Source organism: Zingiber officinale, chromosome 1B (assembly GCF_018446385.1).
Source record: "Zingiber officinale cultivar Zhangliang chromosome 1B, Zo_v1.1, whole genome shotgun sequence".
Classification (NCBI taxonomy): domain Eukaryota; kingdom Viridiplantae; phylum Streptophyta; class Magnoliopsida; order Zingiberales; family Zingiberaceae; genus Zingiber; species Zingiber officinale.
This window is the reverse complement of record NC_055986.1, coordinates 8,516,756-8,539,763: the sequence shown is the minus strand read 5'-3', so window position 1 is coordinate 8,539,763 and position 23,008 is coordinate 8,516,756. Positions and strand designations below refer to the sequence as shown.

The 23,008-nt window shown below is 42.8% G+C and overlaps 1 protein-coding gene across 3 annotated transcripts in view; it reads right to left on the bottom strand.

The window, feature by feature from the left end:
• Positions 1-1,937: 1,937 nt before the first annotated feature.
• LOC122038034 (mannose-P-dolichol utilization defect 1 protein homolog 2-like) overlaps positions 1,938-23,008 on the bottom strand; it is a 34,464-nt gene continuing 13,393 nt past the window's right edge. Inside the window, exons 2-9 of one of the 3 annotated variants that reach the window (XM_042597706.1) lie at positions 12,705-12,858; positions 12,510-12,582; positions 12,330-12,396; positions 12,149-12,208; positions 8,356-8,420; positions 8,009-8,046; positions 7,591-7,599; positions 1,938-2,032 (exon numbers count right to left, since the gene is read on the bottom strand). In XM_042597706.1, the coding sequence (XP_042453640.1) occupies positions 1,938-2,032; positions 7,591-7,599; positions 8,009-8,046; positions 8,356-8,420; positions 12,149-12,208; positions 12,330-12,396; positions 12,510-12,582; positions 12,705-12,858 (561 nt within the window). Of the gene's footprint in view, positions 2,035-2,308; positions 2,318-7,590; positions 7,600-8,001; positions 8,047-8,355; positions 8,421-12,148; positions 12,209-12,329; positions 12,397-12,509; positions 12,583-12,704; positions 12,859-23,008 lie in introns of all 3 variants that reach the window. The other 2 variants (XM_042597788.1, XM_042597623.1) reach the window with 2 other exon arrangements.

The window sequence follows — 23,008 nt, the reverse complement described above, 5'->3', positions numbered from 1 at the left end:
CTTCCGAAGCAATTCTTGAGTTAGGTATATATTGTCCCCTATAGAACGTCCCTGAATAAATGCCACTTGAGCAGGGTCTAATAAGAAATCCAATACCTTTGATAACCGTGTAGCAAGTACCTTCGATATTACCTTATAGAAGACATTACAATAAGATATCGGTCTATAGTCCGAAACCCCAATCGTATGATCTCCTTTTGGCACTAATGATATCAAAGAGTGGTTCCACTGTTTGAGGAGCTTGCTATGCTGAAAGAATTCCTGCACTGCTGCCACAAAATCCTTACCAACAATATCCCATGAAGAAGTTAAGAATTTTGAGCTATACTCATCCGGGCCCGGGGCCTTTCCACATCCAATATCATGTAGGGCAACTTTAATCTCTTCTTCCTCAACCAACTTGCACAAATTCTCAGATTGACCTCTTGTGAGTTTCCGCCCCATGAGTGAGTTGCTGTCCCATTCGGCACATAACTCCTTTTGGCCAAGTAACTCATGGAAATAATCAACAAACTCCTCTGCAACTTTACCTAAGCTTGTGGTTTGTTCCCCATCCCTTTTCTTGAGCATAATGATAGCATTTCTCTTATTGTTTCTCCTTACCACATCATGAAAAAACTTTGTGCACTTGTCCGAACTCCTCAAATAAACGTTCTTTGCCCTTTGTTGATAAAATTGTCTTTCTGCCTCCATAAGTATAGTAGTTTTCTTTTTCACATGGCTATAATATGAGGGAATTGGACAACCATCAAGAATATCCTTTTGTATCTCCACAAGCTCATCTTTTGCTCTCCTAGATTTCTCCGAAATGTGACCAAAATGATTTTTGTTTAACTCCCTCAAGCATTTCTTCAATCGAAACAACTTTGTCTTTAGGATGAATTGTGCATTGTCTATCACCGAAGCTGCCCATGAATCCCCCACAACCTTCAAGAAATCCTTGTGCAATGTCCACATGTTGAGGAATTTGAATGATCTATTTGGGGCGCGGTCCTTGGCTAGCATATGAACAATAGTGCAAGAATGATCCAAAAAACATCCAGGGGTCGTAAACTCCGCATACGCATCGAAATCTGCCATTAGCCAAAAAGATTTTACAAGAGCTCTATTCAACTTACAAGAGACATTACCATTTGACCATGTAAGGCGACATTCAACAGACCGAAGATCCACCAAACCACAAGCTTGAGCAAAAATATGCATGTCTCTCATTTCATGGTTTGTAATCGGAGAACCACCTTGCTTTCCATGAATTGATAGGAATGAGTTGAAATCCCCCATGATCATCCATGCTTCAGAAATAGTATCCCCAAGATCAGAAAGAGTTTCCCACAATGGCCTTCTTGTGACAATAGAGTGAAGACCATAAACAAAAGTCACCAAGAATCCCCTGCTAGAGATACGACAATACACGCGGCAATGTATATATTGTTCGGTGGTCAAGATAATATCCACATCTACCTTGTGCATGTCCCAAAGAAGAAGTATCCTGCCATGGTTAGACAAATCAAAATTATGCGCATAACTCATACCTGCAAATCTTCGTTGTAATATTAGACTTAAAGAATCTTCATTGAGCTTTGTCTCCATTAAGGATAATCACCTTTCATGAAACTACAAAATGTTGAGCTGGATATTTAGTGCTGACTACAAAAAACATTGATGTTGCCATTTCTCGAATCGAGCAGAAATGACATGCTACAATTTGTTGTAATATGTGAGGCAGATAAAGTTGGATATTTTGGAAAGCTTTGAAACAAAGTAACAATAACCGATAAGTAAGAGATGTCTCCAATCGAACAATAAGTGGCGAGATGAGTTCTCACCGAAATTTAGGGGATTTGGCAGACAACAACCTTTTTAGTAGCACCATTTTCCATTAAAGTATGATCTCCTAACAAAGAGAAGGGGCATGTTAGCTTAAGATGCTCTTTGGTCTAATTATCTTTCTTCTTCTTTTTCGCCTCCGATTTTTGGGATAAAACTATTTGGCCTAATATTGTGCCTTTTATCACAATGTCGATGATCGAACATGATCCAGTCCGAACGTTGAATAGATGGACACTGGGCACGTGGCGCTCTCCGAACCGATGACGTGGATCTCTAACCGGCCGTATGGAGCTCCGGCGAACCTGCAAAGAGGTAGCTTTGAATATCAGAGAATGCGTACCTCCGGCGAAGTGTGAGGACCCTTATATAGAGCTGTGAGGAGACTTATGCACACATACCGAGGCGTACACGTGTCTTCTTACCATACCTCAGTATGGGCTTGCCAGAGGAGCTTGCCTGACACCATACTGCTACAGTCCGAGCACCACTCTGATGGGACGACAGAACCTTCTGTCGTAAGATTCTGCGTATGGCTTGGTTGTCGAACATGCTCATTGTCAGAAGATGTTCCTCGATGTCCCCTTGTCCTTTTGTCCCTTCTCTCCCTGCGTCGAGCATCCAGCCGCTCGGCAATCCCATCACGTCCGACCGAACGCAAGTACTGGTACGCTCGGGAGATTCCCGGTCGTGTGCTCGGCTGAGACTGTTCACGGCATTGCTGCCTTATGCCTCGGTCGAGCGGGCCACCCGCTCGGCCCGGCGACCTTGTTCACCATGAGCGTCGGAAACTCGACTCCCCGCCGGGTTGTCTTTGATTCTGTTCTGACCCGTTTGGCCGGTTGACCCGACCCTTACCCATCGGCCGGACCTCATCTTGCCCTTAGACTTTTGACCTCTATGTGTCATTGACTTCCCCCAAAGGGGGTCCCCCGGCGGAGAGCTGCTGGGCGGAGAACCAGGCGGCAGATGAGTTACGTTGAGGCCTTTGGGTTCTCCGCCCAGACCTCCATCCGGTCGATGTGCGCCACCAAGGATACTTGTTCGATTGGCTGCTGGATGACGACCGGTGATATTGAACTTGCGAGTTTGGCTAACTCATCTGCCGCCTGGTTCTCCACTCGGGGTAACTCATCTGCTGGATGATGACTTCTCTGAAGTGGGTCTTGAGCCGTGGGTCTCCACACGGAGCAGCTCTCGGGCACTTTTGAGATTAACAATGCTCGGTTCAAGCTTTACGTTGTTCAAAGGCCTCAACGTAAAGCTTGGCACCGTGCATCTTAGTCTCACAAATGAAGCGGACTAGTCCAAATGGATTGTTACCGACCGACTCCTACATGTGCGCTGGGCCGGCTATGAGGCCTCATACTCCGCTCATTATTAGTGGCTTTGTAGTCCAGGAGGGATAGGTGCATCCGTTCTTCTTGGGAGAAAGTAATAGCACACCAATCCCGCTCCGGAGCCGAGTAGGACGATCCATCCACAAATATTTTCCACATAGCCGCTGGATTTTGCACTTGATAACTAAAATCCTAAGCATCCTGCCTATCGCTGACCGGGATACTCGAATGTCAATTAACTCCGTTGTCCATTTGATGAGCGTTCGGACGCTTGGGTTCAGCGACTCTTCCCAATGGGCAATTTGTCGGACGATGATTGTATGTGCTAGGAAATAAGGACGAAGTCTCCGAGCGAGGACCAAAGCAAAGCCGACTTCGAGCCTAGTGAGCGAGATTCAGCGTTTTAAAATATGGCTCAAGTACACGGTTGCTCTTCTCCGCTCGTCCTCACTAATGCCGAGCCTCACGCCTTTTCGGTTGAAGATAAATAATCTGAGAGCGGCTCACCCATAGTGGCTTGGCTAGCTGCAGGCAAGAGTTCGGTATGTCTTGACTCTTCAAACGTCCGTCGCATTCCTCGTCGGTGGAACTTAGTAGCTTTTGCAAGATCTTGAAAAAGGGAGGCTCGGTGGCGATCTTGGAGATGAATCTTGATAACGCTATCCAGTGTATGGCTGTATTTCCCTCAGATTTCTTGAGGGTGACATATCTTGCAACGCTTTTACCTTGTTGGGATTTGCCTCTATGCCCCTCTCGGTCACTATATAGGCCAAGAAACGTCCTCCTTTTGCTCCGAATAAACATTTCTGAGGGTTCAGCTTGACTCCATACTTCCTCAGCGTTCGGAAGGTCTCTTCCATGTTCGAAAAAAGATCAGCCGCTCGGACGGACTTGATGAGAATATCATCCACGTACACTTCTAAATTGCGTCCGATCTGCTCCTTGAATACTTTGTTCATCAAGCGCTGGTAAGTTGCTCCTGCGTTCTTCAATCCGAACGACATTACATTGTAGCAGTAAGTGTCGTCGGCTGTGACGAAACTAACCTTTTCTTGATTTTCTCGGGCGAGCGGCACCTGATGGTAGCCCTGATAGGCGTCTAGCATACAAATCAGCTCGCACCCGGCTGTAGAGTCCACCAGTTGATCAATCCGGGGAAGAGGGTAGAAATCTTTTGGGCATGCTTTGTTGATCGAGATCCCGAAAATCGATGCAAACCCTCCACTTGTTGCCCGGCTTGGAGACTAGCACCACATTTGCGAGCCAGCTCGGGAACTGGACTTCCCTTATATGGCCGGCCTCCAGGAGCTTCTCAACCTCCGCCCGGATGATGGCGTTTTGTTCAGCACTAAAGTCCCTCTTCCTTTGCTTCACCGGCCGAGCGTCCGGTCGGACGTGAAGCTCATGCTGCGCTATACTTGGCGAAATTCCCGGCAACTCATGCGTCGACCAAACGAAGACATCGCAGTTTATCTGGAGACATTTGATCACTTCCTTTTTCTGGCTTGCCTCCAGATCGACCGCGATGAATGTGGTGGTCTCCGATCGGGTCGGGTGGATCTGCACCTCCTCTTTTTCTTCATAAACCAAAGAGGGTGGTTTTTCGGTTATGGCGTTTACCTCGATCCGTGGCGCCTTCCGCGCGGCATTAGCTTCGGCTCGGACCATTTCGACGTAGCATCGCCGAGCCGCCAGCTGGTCCCCTCGCACTTCTCCAACTTTATCTTCAACCGGGAACTTTATTTTCTGGTAGAAGGTGGAGATGGTCGCTCGAAACTCACTGAGCGCTGGTCGCCCCAAGATAAAGTTGTATGCTGAGGGAGAGTCGACCACGACGAAGTTTGCAGTCCGCGCCCTTCTGAGCGGCTCTTCTCCCAACGAAATAGCCAGTCGGACCTGTCCGACCGGCAGAACTTCATTGCCCGTAAACTCATAGAGGGGGGTTGTCATGGGCAGCAACTCGGCTCGATCAATTTGCAGTTGGTCGAAAGTTTTTTTGAATATGATGTTGACCGAGCTGCCTGTATCAATGAAAATGCGGTGAATAGTATAATTAGCTATTACCACTTTGATGATGAGGGCGTCGTCATGTGGCACTTCGACTCCCTCAAGGTCCCTGGGCCCGAAGCTGATTTCGGGCCCGCTCGCCCGTTCTTGACTGCAGCCGACCGCATGGATCTGGAGCTGCCTGACACTTGCCTTCCTTGCTCTGTTGGAATCACCTCCGGTCGGCCCGCCAGCGATGATGTTGATTTCGCCGCGGGACGTGTTGCTTCTATTTTCTTCCTCCCGGGCGGACAGCCTAGGCCGCTCCTTAGATACCCGGGAATTGTCCTCGTGCCTCTGAGGATGATACCGCACGGGAGACTGTCGTCGATCGGCTTCACGGTGTCGTTGTCGCCTGTCGGATGATGGCGATCGACGGTGGCCACTCCGGGGCACGGGGTGGGCGATCAGGGGAAGGCTTCGGCAATCTCTTGTATTATGCGTGTTGGTCCGGTGGAACGAGCAAAACATGGGGGTCCATACCTTCTTTTTTGGTTTGGGCTGCTCGACAGATACCTCTTGAATGGCGTGGGATCTTGCATGTTGCTGAGGGCGGGTTGCTTCAGCTCGCGGTCCTCTGGGCGGCTGGTGGCCAGCGTGCGGCTTCCGCTCGGCAGGGGCTAGCCGCTCGGTTGAAGCTTCTTTCCTTCGGGCCGCCTGGGCTTCCTCCACATTAATGTACTCATTGGCTCGGTGTAACATATGATCGTAGTGTCGGGGCGGCTTTCGAATAAGTGAGCGGAAGAAGTCACTGTCCACGAGGCCTTGCGTGAACGCATTCATCATCGTTTCTGAGGTGGCCGTTGGAATATCCATGGCCACTCGGTTGAATCATTGGATATAAGCTCTGAGTGGCTCCCTGGGCTCTTGCTTGATGGCAAATAAACTGACACTGGTCTTCTGATAACGCCGACTGCTTGCAAAATGGTGGAGGAAAGCCGTGCGGAAGTCCTTGAAACTTGTGATGGATCCGTCCGGCAGCCTCCGAAACCACCGTTGCGCCGATCCTGAGAGGGTGGTAAGGAACACCCGACACTTTACTCCATCTGTGTATTGATGTAGGGTAGCTGTGTTGTCGAACTTACCCAGATGGTCGTCCGGGTCGGTGGTTCCGTTGTATTCCCCGATCGCCGGGGGCACATAATGTTTTGGCAGAGGGTCCCGCAGGATGGCCTCTGAAAACTGCTGGTTGATCCGCTCGGGGGAGGCGTCCGTTCGAGGAGTCTTACCTTTTCTGTTGTCTCACATGGGCGCCTCGTCGGATGAAGATCCTTGATCACGGTTAACTGTTGCGACTTCAGGAGGTGTACGGAATAGGGCCCGATGAAATGGAACCGTGACAGGTGGTGCTTCCGCTCGGCCTCCTGATGCTGACAACGCTTGTTGCTCCAGCCGCTCGGCTTGCGCCTTCTGTTTCTGTTGCTCCACGAGCTTAGCTGCCCTTGCCTCGATTAGAGCGTCGAGCTCCTCCTGGGAGAGCATCACGGTGTGCGGTTGTCCAGCTTCGTCCATTGCTTCCGCTCGGATGCAGGTGCGTTCCCACAGACGGCGCCAATTTGATCCTGTCCGAACGCTGAATAGATGGACGCTGGGCACGTGGCGCTCTCCGAACCGATGACGTGGATCTCTAACCGGCCGTATGGAGCTCCGGCGAACCTGCAAAGAAGTCGGGCCGGGAAGGGGTTCCCGGCGACGACCCTCCGACGCTCAAGTCAGGCAAGAGGAAAATGCAGAGGTGGCTTTGAATATCAGAGAATGCGTACCTCCGGCGAAGTGTGAGGACCCTTATATAGAGCTATGAGGAGACTTATGCACACATACCGAGGCGTACACGTGTCCTCTTACCATACCTCAGTATGAGCTTGCCAGAGGAGCTTGCCTGACACCATACTGGTACAGTCTGAGCACTACTCTGATGGGACGGCAGAACCTTCTGTCGTAAGATTCTACGTATGGCTTGGTTGTCGAACATGCTCATTGTCAGAAGATGTTCCTCGATGTCCCCTTGTCCTTTTGTCCCTTCTCTCCCCGCGTCGAGCATCCAGTCGCTCGGCAATCCCATCACGTCCGACCGAACGCAAGTACTGGTACGCTCGGGAGATTCCCGGTCGTGTGCTCGGCTGAGACTGTTCACGACATTGCTGCCTTATGCCTCGGCCGAGCGGGCCACCCGCTCGGCCCGGCGACCTTGTTCACCATGAGCGTCGGAAACCCGACTCCCCGCCGGGTTGTCTTTGATTCTGTTCTGACCCGTTTGGCCGGTTGACCCGACCCTTACCCGATCGGCCGGACCTCATCTTGCCCTTAGACTTTTGACCTCTATGTGTCATTGACTTCCCCCAAAGGGGGTCCCCCGGTCTTATTGCCGGATCAGAATCCATAATGACTTAGCATGAATTAATGGCAACAAACTGAAGACAAAAAAATACTACAATGTGTCTGAGCTACAACTTAGTTGTTGCTCTTGTAATTTTTTTAACTACTCTTCTGATGTGGCTTGAGCCAAGGAGAAAAAAATGATCTAGAGTTTAAGAACTGGAGCTTCTCCACCTAAGTGACTAGTCTCCAATAATAATTAGATTGTGCACAAAACAGAACTAATCCATATTAGAGTGTCATCGTGTTGATTGCAGGTATACCGGATATATTGACTACTTAGGTAAGGAGACGAAAGGAGCATCTACATCCAAGCGACTAGCCACTAGGATTGATAATAAGCCGCAGTGAAAATTAATAAGCTAGAGAAACTATTGCTCAAAAATCAAATATATTTTACTAGGAAATCAAAAGGATACCACTAACTGGAGCATTTTCCTGAATGCTGGTGAAGACTCTCACTGCAAGATAAAGAAAAAGTATACTGTGTATAAAAGTTCCACATAGAACATGAGCAGTAGCACAAGAACTATCAAGAAGTTGAGGATCTGGTAGTCCATGAGATTCTCAATGAACATCATTTTCTAGACTGAACAATTATTTGTTGATCTTTAAATCTTCACACACACACTAGTTTGCAGTAAGATGCATTTGCCAAAAGGTTGACAAAATCAGTTGCTAAGGAATTGCCCCACATGAATTAAATGAAAGATGACACAAAAGAATTAAATGGTTAAATCTCTTTTCAAGAATCACTTGGGAGAACATATCTATAGAGCCATCAAAATTCATAAAACATGTCAAGAAGCTCAACTCTCCGGTACTTTTATTCTGCATAAATTCATGTGAGATGTAATAGTACTTTTATTCTGCATAAATTCATGTGAGATGTAATGGTCTTAAGAACTAAGGGGGCGTTTGGTTTAGGGTAATAGGAGTGGGGAATGGGAATGTGAATCATTGATTCTCATTGTTAATGTTTGGATTATAGGAATAGGAATACAAATAAGGGAATGAATCCTTGAAATTGGGTAATAACTCATTCCCATGTACCCCCCTTCAATGAGCCATTACCCTATTTTCATCAATCAAAATATTCCCTTATTCCAAAAATACCCTTGACTTAAAACTAAAATTTTCTCCATTAATATCAAATATCAAAATATATTTATTTATTTTTTCTTTCATATCACTTATCTCTCCTTATTCTCTCTCATTATATTTTCTCTCTCATCATAGTTTCTCTCTCATCATTTTATCACACACTTTCTCTCTCCTTAATCTCTCCTATCACACTCTCTTTCCTCTTGTTTTCTCATTACGCTTTCGCTCTCATCATACTTTCTCTCTCCTCAATCTCTTCCATCGCATTCTCTTCCTTCTTTTTTTCTCATCACACTTTCTCTCTCATCATACTTTCTCTCTCCTCAATCTCTCTTATCACACTTCCTCCTTTTTTCCTCAACACACTATCTCTCTCATCATACTTTCTCTCTCCTCAATCTCTCTTATCACACTTCCTCCTTTTTTCCTCAACACACTATCTCTCTCATCATACTTTCTCTCTCATCATACTTTCTCTCTCCTCAATCTCTCTTATCACCAATGTTTTGAAAACCGGACCGGTCACTGAACCGGTGAGATGATCGGGTCGAGGTTTTTAAGGTTTGACCGGTCAAATCGGTGGTTCAACCGTTATATATATATATAAATCATGCTTTAATAATTAAAAATCATGCTTCAATCCTGATTAAACCTATGATTTTAACTGATTTCGAGCGATTTTGACCGGTTTTAACCGGTTTTAAGCGGGTTTGACCGATTTTCAACGGTTTTGACCGGTTTTGACCGGTTTTTTGTATTTTTCGGCTTTAATGATGGACCGGACCGGAATAAGGGCCGGTTCGCGGTTCAACCGGTCGGACCGACCGGTCCGGTCCGGTTTTCAAAACACTGCTTATCACACTTACTCCTTTTTTCCTCAACACACTTTCTCTCTCATCATACTTTCTCTCGCCTCAATCTCTCTTATCACACTCCTTTTTCCTCAACACACTTTCTCTCTCATTATACTTTCTCTCTCCTCAATCTCTCCCATCATATTCACTGTTCTTTTTTCTCTCACCATACTTTCTCTCTCCTCACTCTCTCTCATGACACACTCTCTCCTCATTTTTTTCTCATCCTATTTTCTCTTCACTTCTCTCCATATTATCTCCGGTTTCACCATATTCATAAACATTTTCTCAAAGAGATGCTCTTCAATCACAAGACTCTTAAGGCTCTTTTCCTTTCTCTCATCCATTCTTCATCCTCTTCATTATTTTCTTTCACATCTTCCTCTCTCCTCATTTAATCTCTTTCTTTCAACAATTTCAAGATTTTTCTCACAAATATATTTTTTTTTTTCCAAGTAAATCATTTGAAAGTGTGTCACACAATTTTAGAATCTTAAGAGGTCTCAATTTGAAAGTGTGTCACACAATCAGATAGAGGTGAGTGCAAATTACCCAGCTTTTCATTCTACAAATACTCTTGTCAGTTCTTCCAACGAGTCCCATCAAATGTACATTAGACGTTATCATAAATTACTAAGTGAACTGCAGTCATTTTGTTATAATACAGTTATCGATGGACACTAGAGTGACCTATTTGACTTAAGAGAGCTGCTTTTCCCACCCCCGGATCTGACACACACCCCTCTCCTTCTCCCCTCTCTCCCTGCCAAAAGACGCATGTGCCCTCCTCTTCTTTTTTTTTTTTATTTAATTTTTATTTAGTTTAATTTTTTAATTAATTTTATTTAAAAATAACTCTCAGTATATTTTAAATTTTATTTTTTAATTAATTTAATTTATTATTTTTATCAATACTTATTTTTTCAGTTTTATATAAATTTTATTTAGTTTTTATTTTTTAATTAATTTAATTAATTATTTTTTTTCATAATACTGTTATTTTTTATTGATTTTTTTTTGTTAATCAATTTTTTTTTATCAGTTTTATTTTTTTAATAATTTTTTTATATGTTTATAATTTGTGTTTATTTTTAGTTTATATTTAAAACTAACAAAAATGCTAATAATTAATAGTGAACACATTCATAACTTAGGAACAAAAATAATTTTTTCAAATGAAGAGTAGATGTAATAATAAAAAAACATAAATATATATAAAAATAAAAATCTTAATTAAAATTGCCTCCAAATTCTGCTCCCGACGCATTTGATTAAAGAAAATAAAACTAAATAAATATTTAAAAATAATAAATAAAATTAATTTTAAAAAAACTAAATAAGTATTTTAAAAATAATAAATAAAATTAATTAAAAATAAAACTTAAATAAAATTTAAAAAATATAAGTATTAATGAAAAATAATAAACAAAATTAATTAAAAAATAAAAATAAATAAATTAAAAATATATATAAGTATTAATGAAAAATAATAAATAAAATTGATTAAAAAATTAAAATTAAATAAAAATTTAAAAATCTATAAGTATGAATGAAAAAATTAATAAATTAAATTAAATTTAAAAATAAAACTAAAAAAATCAAAAAAAAAAAATCAAAAAAGATAGAGGGGCAGAACGGACATTTAAAGGGGGGAGAGAGAGGGGGGAGGGGAGGTGCGCGTGTCAAGGAGAGGGGAAAAGCAATTTACTTGACTTAATGTGCAGTACGGTTGACAGTTGTCCTTCAATTTGGATGAACCAAATTAGTACACTATAGATATACATGATGCAACAGAAACAAAATGACAATCGCTTTAGAAAAAAATGGAGTTTACTTTTAATATATGAAGGTCCTAAAATTCCAAATCTAGTTAAAATAGGTTGGAGAGACTTGGAAAAGGAGTAAAATAATTTGGTCCATGATACATTGTCAGTGAACAAAAGATTCACAAGAGCGTGATCACTATAATTGGATATTTCAAATAAATGAAGACTAATAAAAAGTATGTTGGAGAAATATATAGAAAATTGCAGGATACAAAATTATTTATGGAAGACTTATGAACATGTATGCATAACATGATCAAGGAATGGAAAGGCACATATGACCTCTAATATGATTAGTAATAAGAGAGGTAATGTGTAGGCTTCAATGGAAAAGTACTGCATATGCATTTGCAAGTACAGGAGGTTGTATGAATCAATTACTACATAAAACAATGTTAGGCACGACATTCGAGAACTATAGGTAAGTTTCTAGATTTATGTGCTGATTTTAGTTTCAGATGAACATCATTTCTCTGTGGATACATAGTTGCTATCCCACATGCCAATTAATTCACAATCATCAATATAAATAGTCGCACAAAACTTCTAACGAATCTTAAAGTGATAGGCAAGTGCCTAAATCACAATCCAATCATGTACCAGAAGTGAGTGGTGAAACACAACAGCCAAATTTGTTTAATCATCATAAAGGATATATTATATGATAGCAACTGATCCACAAACCAATTATCATTCCGTGTGCACTCATTCTCGTTGTTTAAGCGATATGCTAGACATTCAATATTATAGTTAAACCTTAACACTTTCAACTTACTTTGTAGTTCGTCCATATTTGGGGTGCTCTTGCAGAGAAAAAGATGGCATGGTGTGAAGCCTGTAAAGACAAATGTCACAAGATGTGCAAATCAGAATGTGATCTTGCATAACAAGGACAACAGTCTAGTAGCAAGCAATAGTACTAAATATACTAAATAGTAGAAGTGAGTTAAACTTACATATAGGGCTTCAAAAAGAAATGGATCAATCTGACCAGCTATAATAGTTGGTGCTATAGCACAATACCTAACACTATTGCTTAAGGAGAGCAAGAAATGATCTGGAGACTTTTAAGAATCATAAAGCATTTCGAATAACAAAATATTCAGCTATTAGATGTCTAACAATATGCAGGATACAAAAGAGGTTTAATCCAGGTTTTTCCTCCAAGTGGCTGAGAGTAGTAGTAGATAATTGCAACTAGAATTATAGCTGTGAGGAAAAAATAAGGCATTCATTTCTAAGTCATAAAAGGATGCAGAAGTAAGTATAAACATGACAAATTTCAGGGAGTTTATTTAGTGAACATCCCTAAAACAATGTAGCATATGTACCTTGAATCAAGAGAAACAGAAACTCTCCATAAGCTGAAAAGGGAAGCCCTTTGTGGATAGAATATGCCAAAGCAATTGTGTAACCCACCACTTCTAACTCAAAAGACACAAGACTAAGTCCCCTAACACTATTGTGCTTCAAGATTTTGAGTATCTGCAAGCATAAAAGTGTCAGGGAAAAGATTTAAAACTCTGTATTTTAGAAATAAGCATGTTAGTCATAAGAAAAAAACAAAGAAAGAAAATCTCACACCGGATTATGTGAACAACATTACTAATAAGTTTTTGATTGAAATTACAAGCAATGAATAAATCTCAGAAGTAACAACAAAATGAAAGTACTACAATAATTATCTTGAGAACAAAAGTTTATAAAATGAAGCAATATCACCAAGATATTAAGAGTAATCAAAACTGCACAAAGAACTAGTACTTCATTAATACCAACAGTACCAAACTCAATCTCTTTGGAACACTAGATTTGAAATTTTTTTTGCCAAAAGTTAGGTTCTCATCAAGAAGAGAGAAAGAATCAATTTCATGAATAATCAGTCCATCTGCACTACATGATATTAAACATCTCAGAAGCATGACTTAGTCAGGTAATTCCTACTTGATTTTGACGAAATGGCAATACCTCTCAAGAATATATCTAAAAGAAACCCAAAAAAAAAAAAAAGATAGACTAAATCTCCTCCTTAGCAGCCAAAGTTGTATCTGCAATTTGCTAGATTGCAATTAAAGCTCTATGAGAAACTGTATCCTTTTTTCGTTTACTTGCGAACAAAGCTTTAATAAAATGTATGAGCACACCACTAAGTTAATAGGTACCATACAGTTGATTTCTGAAGAGAAAAACCTCAAGACATGGATGATAAGCATGTAGGTTTTCCAGCAAGAATCAGCCTTGCACGTGGCCCAACAAGGCCATCGCAGCCAAAAACATTATCTTAGGATGTTGTCTCTTGGGTTTTTGCATATGGTGCTCATTGGTAACCATGCTGAAGTTGCGATGACAACTCATTCGTGCCGAGATTGTTAGAAACCAAAGAACTTGTAGCGAGGAAGATTTTTTTTCCTCAAAGTGAACTTCTGGTCCAGAGAGCCTATGAGGTAAAGTTTTGATTGTTTTTTTTTTTAAATCGGCGTTAACAGAGAAAACTACTACAGATTGGAGGAACTTGTGTACATGTGTGAGCAAATGACTCGTCTAAATTTGTGTACTTCTCTTGTATCATAAAGCTTTGGATTTTCTTAAGACTAAAAATAGGCCAAATTACACTATAAAGCTTTTATATCTTTCTTGTGTTTTTGCCTTTACTATAGATGACGTTATACCCATTGCTTCCATGCAGATAAGAATTTTCAAAAAGTATTTTTAACAATACCTCACAACTCTCACGAGAAAAGAAAAATAGAAACAATTTGAGTTAAACACTATACATCCAAAGCCTCAGCTCCTCAAGATCCTCTATCACAACCATTAAGAACCAGCTACCTTTCTCATTGAATAAACCAAATGAGCCCAAAATACACAACCGCTTCAATTCCTATCTCAGGATATCAAATATATTCTCTGTTCGCAACCTACTTATAATTGCAAGTATGAGGTGAATCGAGAACTACACACATCTACTACAATTAAAGATCGCATCGACCCCAAGTTCGAACTGTTGGAAAATGTTGACTGGAAACACGACTTGTGGGTTGCAGTCCCACAACGAAAGAGCGGCTTTACGACTAAATCGAGCAAAAGAAGTGAGAATTCAGGGCCCGGATTACACTAATCCTATAGGTCTTTTGTGAACTCAAATGCTCGTACTAACTGATCGGGACATGAAATGTCCACGAAAAGGCCATGTGTCTCTTTCATTTGCTCAATGACATTGCTCAATGACACATGTAAAACCACGTGTATCACTTGGAAGCAAAGCCACATGTTTGGCTTGCATGCATGCCACCTATGGTTGCATGATTCATTGGCTTGCCTTGCTAAGAAGAAGCAACGTTGAGGCTTGGAAACTAAAGCCATGGTGTGTTCTTGTGAAGCAGCCACGTTGTGGTTTGCTTGGCAAACATGTAAGCCACGAGCTTGCAACACTCTTGTCTATATAAGGTGGAGAAGACTTAAAGCAGAATATAGAATGAGTGCTTTGTGATCGTTTTACACTATTCTTGTCTAAGAGCAAAATATTTGAGAGCAAGAATCCCCTCCAATTACTCTTTCTTTTTTACTGTGCAACTTTTGCCCAGTAGGTATCTGTGAGAGTTTTCAGGTATAGTTCAGATCGTCATGACAACCAGTGCTCGGTTGTGCTCGTGATCCTGTCATTTTATCCTGGGAAGCAGACGTCCACCTAATCCTCTGAGCACTACGGAGGGGACGAATCTGTTTTAAGGAGACAACACTCTGCTGGACTCGGCATCCACTCAGTGTTCGTGTTGTATCTCTCGGCATCCAGTTGGTATCTAGGAAGCATCAAACTTCGACGCTCGACGAAGAACGGGCAACAACTCACGGTGTCCGCTTGAGAAGGCGACGTATCAAATCGGCGCAGGGCTCGGCTTGCTATAGCCGACAGCTTGAGATTATCTGCTCAAGCCTACTTGTTTGTAAGTCGTATTTTGGCACAAACTCAGAAGTGTAAAACAGAGCTTCTGACGATTGTAACGGGTATACAACCCAACAAAACTTAAAACAGATTCGTTTTGTTACTATGGCGGCAGAAAATATTGAGATGCAACAGGCTCAACATGTGTCGGCCTCCTCCGCCCCGATTGGGAATGTGCCAATCAATCATGGGGAAAAGCCAAAAAAATTCACAGGAGTGAATTTCAAGCGGTGGCAGCAGAAGATGTTCTTCTACTTAACCACGCTAGGTCTAGCACGTATCTTGACCGAGGAAACTCCCAAGGTTGTTAAGGGTGTAGATAAGGTGAACACTCTCCTTCTGATCAACAAATGGAACGATTCTAAGTTTCTCTGTCGAAACTACATCCTTAACAATCTTGCCGACTCACTCTATCTTGTGTATTATGAGATGAAAATGGCAAAGGAACTGTGGGAATCTGTAACGACCCGCCTCCTACTGACTAGTCTGCGAGGCCGATCGTTACGTAACTGCTGTACTGATTGTGCGAAAAACTGAGCTAATTTAAATTTTTGCTAAACTGATCAAAACTTAATGCTCTGGGTGTACCTAGGAGTCATACACATGCTAAGGGAGATATCCAATACATCTCCAATGACCTGTTATCTACAATCAGGCATCTCAATCGATCCATGGATCGATTGGGCTGTCGGATCGATCCCGTGATCGATCCAGCTTGACACTGGCACGGTAGAAGGCTCTGGATTGCTGGGCGCAGCTGGATCGGTCTACCGACCGTTCCAGGAGCACCCTGATCGGTCGGTAGACCGATCAGTGCACTTCCTATGTTTCTGTTCGCCTCTGGATCGGTCGGCTGACCGATCCCATGACACCAACTCATTCCTGATCGATCGGCTGACCGATCAGGGTTTCTGATTTCGAATCTGATTTCAGCACTGGTTCGTGCCAAAACCTCCCACTACAACTATCTAATGTATAATAAACATTCTAGCAACATGTAGTAACAATTCTAACTTAAGCTAAAGCAAGGTTTACTGGTTCATGGCATTTTAACAACTTAAAGTGCATGAAGATATGAATTTCTAAAGTTCTAATTGCTTAGACTTGCGAAGGTTCAAAAGTGCCTAAGACATGAAAACTGAACTAATAAACTGTAAAGGGCTAAAGTAAATGCTAAATCCCCAGAGGGTCTTTTATTCCAGTTCCTTCCACACACATCCTCATCTGCATTGACCTCCAGCCTCCACTGCTAGTCCATTTTCCTTTTACCTGTATCTGCAGTATAAGGAAAATACTATCTGTAAGCTTTAAGCTTAGTAAGAAACCATCTACCTCACAAAATCATGCATACGATGCAAATATGATTTTAAATCATGCTGTTTGAAACATACTGAATATGCAAGCATGACATGACATGGTATCATGCAAAGCATATAAATTGAACATGCTTTAAACTGAACATGATATACTTATAAACTGAGCATAAAACCGAACTAGTCATGCATATATCTAAATCAGTACATGAACTCAAATCATGTAAAGCGAACCTGAACTGAACTGAAAGCTAAACTAGTGTTCTCATCGTTTCAAATTTGAAAACTATACATATAATAGATGAAAATACTAAACATCTTGTTTGGGCCCTGATGGAGCACTAGACCGGGTTTGCAAGTCCGAATTTAGTAGGGTCTACTAGGTTATCTAAACCTAGCGGCGATTATGGGACCTTACTAGGTTATCTGAACCTAGGGCGTGGGAGTCCAACCCAATGGATATCGATCCAGTACAGTGCTTAATTTCAATCTTTTATTTTTTTGTTTTCTAGTTATCGAACCTAGAGCTAGGTTATCTGAACCTAGAGGCTACTGTGGGAGCCCACCCAATGGATATCTGATACATATAGCTGTAATAACTGATAATAAACTGAATAAAATGTTTCTAATACATTTTACATGCTGTTAGGACGCCTACTGGTGCATCCTTCTAAACTAGGCATTCTACCGAACGCTTGGTGTGCACTAAAAGCACACCCTAAAACTGAAAACTGTAAAACTACTGAACTAACGCCAAAACTAACAAGCGAGAGCAATTATACTGCAGGTGAGGGGTTTCTTACCTCAATCGCAAGGTTTTCTTACGATTCTATTCGCTAGGTTTCCCGGAAAACTGATCCTCTCGACGAACCGCTTACGTCCTCGCGTTCCTCTCGCGGAGAAGAATCTTTTTCGTGTTGGAGTCGTCGCCGGAAGATGATCCGAGAGTCCTTGGGTTTGGGCGCCGAGAGAGGAGGAGGAAGAGGTGGCGTCGGCGTTGAGGGTTTGGAGAGGGAGGAGTTTGCCGAACCAACTTGAAAATAAACCAAACCCCAACTTAAGTTCTTATTTATATTAAGTGGGTAACTAGGCCCAACTCTAATATAAATATAATTGATTCCTCTTTCTTTCAGCACGGCCCTGCTGGGTTCAACTGGTTACTAACATTATCCCTCACACCATAGGTCTCGGGTTCGATTCCCGCCTAAGCTATTTTGCGGTTCTAATTATTTTTGCTACTTTCGCTACTCGGAAAATTCCGGAAAAATATCTAATAATTCCAGAAAAATCATAGAATAATTCTAAAATAAATTCGGGAATTTTTCGGGCTTTACAATCCCCCATACCTTATAAAAAGTTGAACAATTCTGGGTACTTCTGTCTCATGCTGGCCTCTGTCTCCCAAGTCGCCTCTGCTGCTGTGTGATTTTGCCAGCTGACTTTAACTAATGGCACTTTTTTATTCCGTAATTTCTTTACTGCTCGGTCTATTATCTGAATAGGCCGACTGTCATAGCTGAGATCATCACGGACCTGTACCAACTGGGGCTCAATCACCTGGGTGGCGTCTGGGATATGCTTCTTCAGCATGGAGACATGAAATACGTTGTGGACAGCTGACATCTCCTGAGGTAACTCTAGCTCATATGCTACCTTGCCCACTCTCTTCGTGATAAGGTATGGTCCCACATATCTGGGAGCTAGCTTGCCCTTCTTCCCAAAACGCATGACTCCCTTCATGGGAGCTACTCTGAGGAAAACTGTATCCCCAACTGAAAACTCTAGGGGTCTGCATCGTGTATCGGCATAGGTCTTCTGACGGCTCTGTGCTGTCTCTCTGCTACTAGATCTGTCTGAAGCTCTAGTTCCTTTTGTTCACCACTCTCATACCAGCAGATTGGTGATCTGCACCTCCGCCCATAGAGTGCCTCATAAGGTGTCATGCCGATAGTGGCCTGATAACTGTTGTTGTATGCAAATTCTGCTAGACTCAGATATTTGCACCAACTTCCTTGAAATCTAGGGCACAAGCTCGGCATATCTTGAGTACACGATTTACTCGCTCCGTCGACCATCCGTCGAGGATGGAAAGTCGAATTTTAACCGGTGCCCATTGTACACACTTAGTGTGATGTAAATCTCTGCTCACGATATAATAGTTCGTGGGACTCTATGCAGCGACAATCTCCTTGAGATACAAGTGAGCCGCTCCATGGAATAGGATATTCGGATAGCTAAGAAGTGGGCTGATTCAACCTGTCTACTATTACCCGGATGGCGTCAAAACCATTCGTGGTTGGGTAATCCCACTATAAAGTCCATAGAGATATCCTCCACTTCCATTCCGGAATCAGTATAGGCTGCAGTCCTCGTCGCTGATGTTACGCCTTAACCCTCCGACAGGTTAGACAGATGCTGACGTGTCTGGCGATATCTCGCTTCATCTCGGGCCACCAAAAGCGTTTCTTGGTCTTGATACATTTTGGTGGAACCAGGATGCATCGCATAGGGAGTCCTGTGAGCCTCGTCTAGAATCTGCTGTAGTTCCTCGATCCGGAACACAAAGTCTGCATCACCACGGACACTACCCCATGGCGGACACTCAACTCTCCATTTTCGATTCGCTAACCCTTGCTTGATTTTCTGATCTCCTGAGCTGGCTGGATATCATCAAGCAAGGTAGATGCTAAGGACTTAGTGGAAAGCTGTCCGACTATAAGCTCGAGACTAAAGGTTGTAATCTCCTTCCTTAGGGGTGGTGACATATAAAGATAATAAGGTAGCGTTGGACTTCCTGCTGAGCCACCTTATTAGCTTTCCTGGATGGTAGAGGATATCTATGTCATAATCCTTGACCAGCTCTAACCATCTGCATCGCATATTCAGATCCTTCGAGTAAAGAAATACTTCACTTTGATGATCTATACACTGCACCGAGCTCGTGCAAATAATGTCTCCAAATCTTGAGAGTGAACACCACCGCTGCAAGCTCAAGGTCGTGAGTAGGATAGTTCCACTCATAATCCTTGAGTTGTCTGGAGGCATAGGCGATCACCTTGCCTTGCATCAGCATGCTCCTAATCCCAATTTAGAGGCGCCACCAGATGTCGAATGTCATGTTTTCTCGTATAGCTAAAATAGAGCACCTTGGTCAATCTCCGCTTTAGTTCCCTGCCGCTCATGATCCTCACCTTGAAATTTCTTGTTCTTCCCGGTGAGAGGGGAGGCTATCTGGAGAAGTCCTCTAATTTTCTGTAGTAGCCTGCTAATCCTGAAAACTTGATTTCACCGGCGTTCTGGGTCTCTTCCGATTTACTTCTTCTATTTCTTTGGGATCTACCATAACACCATCTTTGGAGATGATGTGACCGAGAAAGGCTACAGAGCCAGAATTCACATTTCGTGAATTTGGCGTACCAATTGTTCTCATTCAAGGATCGCAAAATTGTCTTGGATGCTCGCATGGTCCTCCCGAGTGCACGAATAGATAAGAATGTCATCGATGAACACGATGACAAACTTGTCTAAGTATTCTCTGAATACTCTTCATGAGGTCCATGAAAGTAGGTGGAGCATTTGTCACGTCGAAGGCATGACTACGAACTCATAATGTCCGTATCGGGTCCGGCAATTTTAGGTATATCACCTTCCTTGACTCTAACCTGGTGATATCCTGATCCGAGGTCAATTTTAGAGAACATCGTGGCTCCCTTAGTCGAACAGGTCATCTATCCCGGGGAGAGGGTACCTATTTTTAATCGTGACCTGGTTCAAGGCACGGTAGTCGATGCATAGGCGCATGCTTCCATCCTTCTTCTTCACGAACAACACAGGTGCTCCCATGGTGAGTGACTAGGCGCTGAAGATTGTCCTCACGTCTCAGAGTTCCTTCCGCTCTGGAGCCATGTGTTGCAGTGCCTTGGAAATTGGATTTGTGCTGGGAATGAGCTCTATCTCAAATTCAATCTCCATGTCTAGTGCTACTTCAGGGAAAACTGCTGGTAGTCACAAACGACTCGAACCTCGATAGTTGTTGGTTCTTGTCCTGGTGGTGTTGACTACATTTGCTAAAAATCCCATGCATCCAATAGATGCTGTGCTTTCAATCTTGAGAGAAACTTCTGGCTTTTCTCTTTGGTTTTCTCATGTACTCAAACTGTACTCCTGTAGCGAATATGATCCAACACTCTATAGAAGCGCCGTATCTGATCAGAAAATCCATTCCAAAGATGACATCGTAGTCCGTCATTTCTAGCACTATCGGATCACCAAAAGTTATCTGTCTGCTATTATGACCGGCCCAGCGTGTAGATGCCATAATGTCTCGAGAGTAGTGTTGTCGAACCGACTATTGAGTACCTCCGAGGTGTTGCTAATTTCTGAAATGCCACGGATACATAAGAGTGGGTTGCCCTGATTCGAATAAGACAGTTGCATTATCTTTGTAAAATCGATCCGACTTGTGACAAGCTGTCGAGGCATTTGCTACCTCCTCTGCGTCGGTGAGAAAATCAGGATTTTTGTTAATGGGGCTTCTAATCACCTGACGATCATGGACCATCTAAGGCACATCCGTGTAGTTGGTGAGCTCCATCATCGGCTGAGGCTGAGGAAGACCGGTCTTGTTCGGACACTGCTTGGCCATGTGCCCTTCTTGTCCACATTCAAAACATCCTCGTGTGCCCTTACGACAAACTCCAAGATGGAATTTCCCACAAGTAGCACACTTTGGATATCTGGGCTGCTTGCTGGCTGGTCCTCCTTTTGGGTAACCTCCTAGTTTGCGCTTGTTGCTGAAGTTCCCTTTCCGGTTAGAGCCATGAGAGCTATGGCCCTGTTGTTTCTGAATGCCTGAGCCTCCTTGACCTTTAGCTTCTGAGAGGACTTGCTCCTGCTGCTGATTAGCCCTGAGGGTGGCTATCTCCTGCTGCTGTTCAGCTAGCTGCTGCTGTAACTGAGCCACTAACGCTGTAAGCTGGGCGTCCTCGTGCCATTTCTAATGACATAGCGGACATATGTATAACTAATACTATCACAGTTATCTAACTACTGATATCATGTTTAAACTATCCCATACTAACAAACAGTAGGCATATAAACATGAACTGTAATAAGAAAACAAGAACAATAAAGAGAATAGAGGTATTCTTACTTGGAAGCTGCAGGTACAATGCTGATGTGTGTGTAGGAAGTATGGAACACTGCTCTGATACCACTCTGTAACGACCCGCCTCCTACTGACTAGTCTGCGAGACCGATCGTTACGTAACTACTGTACTGATAATTTAAATTTTTGCTAAACTGATCAAAACTTAATGCTCTGGGTGTACCTAGGAGTCATACACATGCTAAGGGAGATATCCAATACATCTCCAATGACCTGTTATCTACAATCAGGCATCTCAATCGATCCATGGATCGATTGCCTGGATCGATCCGTGATCGATCCAAAGCCTCCCCGGTGAAGGCTGGATCGGTCGGCGGACCGATCCACAAGCTTTCCCCTTTTCTTTCGCTCCTTGCCGACCGATCCAGGACCTCACCGATCGGTCGGACCGACCGATCGGTGAGCCTCGTCCCGGTGGGATCTAAGCCGTTCGGGAGCACCCGATCGGTCATGACCAATCGATGCACTTCCTATGTTTACGTTAGCCTCGGATCGGTCGGTGGATCCATAACCTGCCAACTCTCATTAGTGCACGGGTCCGGTGACCGATCCGTGACACCAACTCATTCCTGATCGGTCGGCGACCGATCTGGTTCGATTCGAATCGATTTGACCGGTTCGTGCCAAAACCTCCCACTACAACTATCTAATGTATAATAAACATTCTAGCAACATGTAGTAACAATTCTAACTTAAGCTAAAGCAAGGTTTACTGGTTCATGGCATTTTAACAACTTAAAGTGCATGAAGATATGAATTTCTAAAGTTCTAATTGCTTAGACTTGCGAAGGTTCAAAAGTGCCTAAGACATGAAAACTGAACTAATAAACTGTAAAGTGCTAAAGTAAATGCTAAATCCCCAGAGGGTCTTTTATTCCAGTTCCTTCCACACACATCCTCATCTGCATTGACCTCCAGCCTCCACTGCTAGTCCATTTTCCTTTTACCTGTATCTGCAGTATAAGGAAAATACTATCTGTAAGCTTTAAGCTTAGTAAGAAACCATCTACCTCACAAAATCATGCATACGATGCAAATATGATTTTAAATCATGCTGTTTGAAACATATACTGAATATGCAAGCATGGCATGACATGGTATCATACAAAGCATGGCATAACATAAAAACTGAACATGCTTTAAACTGAACATGATATACTTATAAACTGAGCATAAAACTGAACTAGTCATGCATATATCTAAATCTGTACA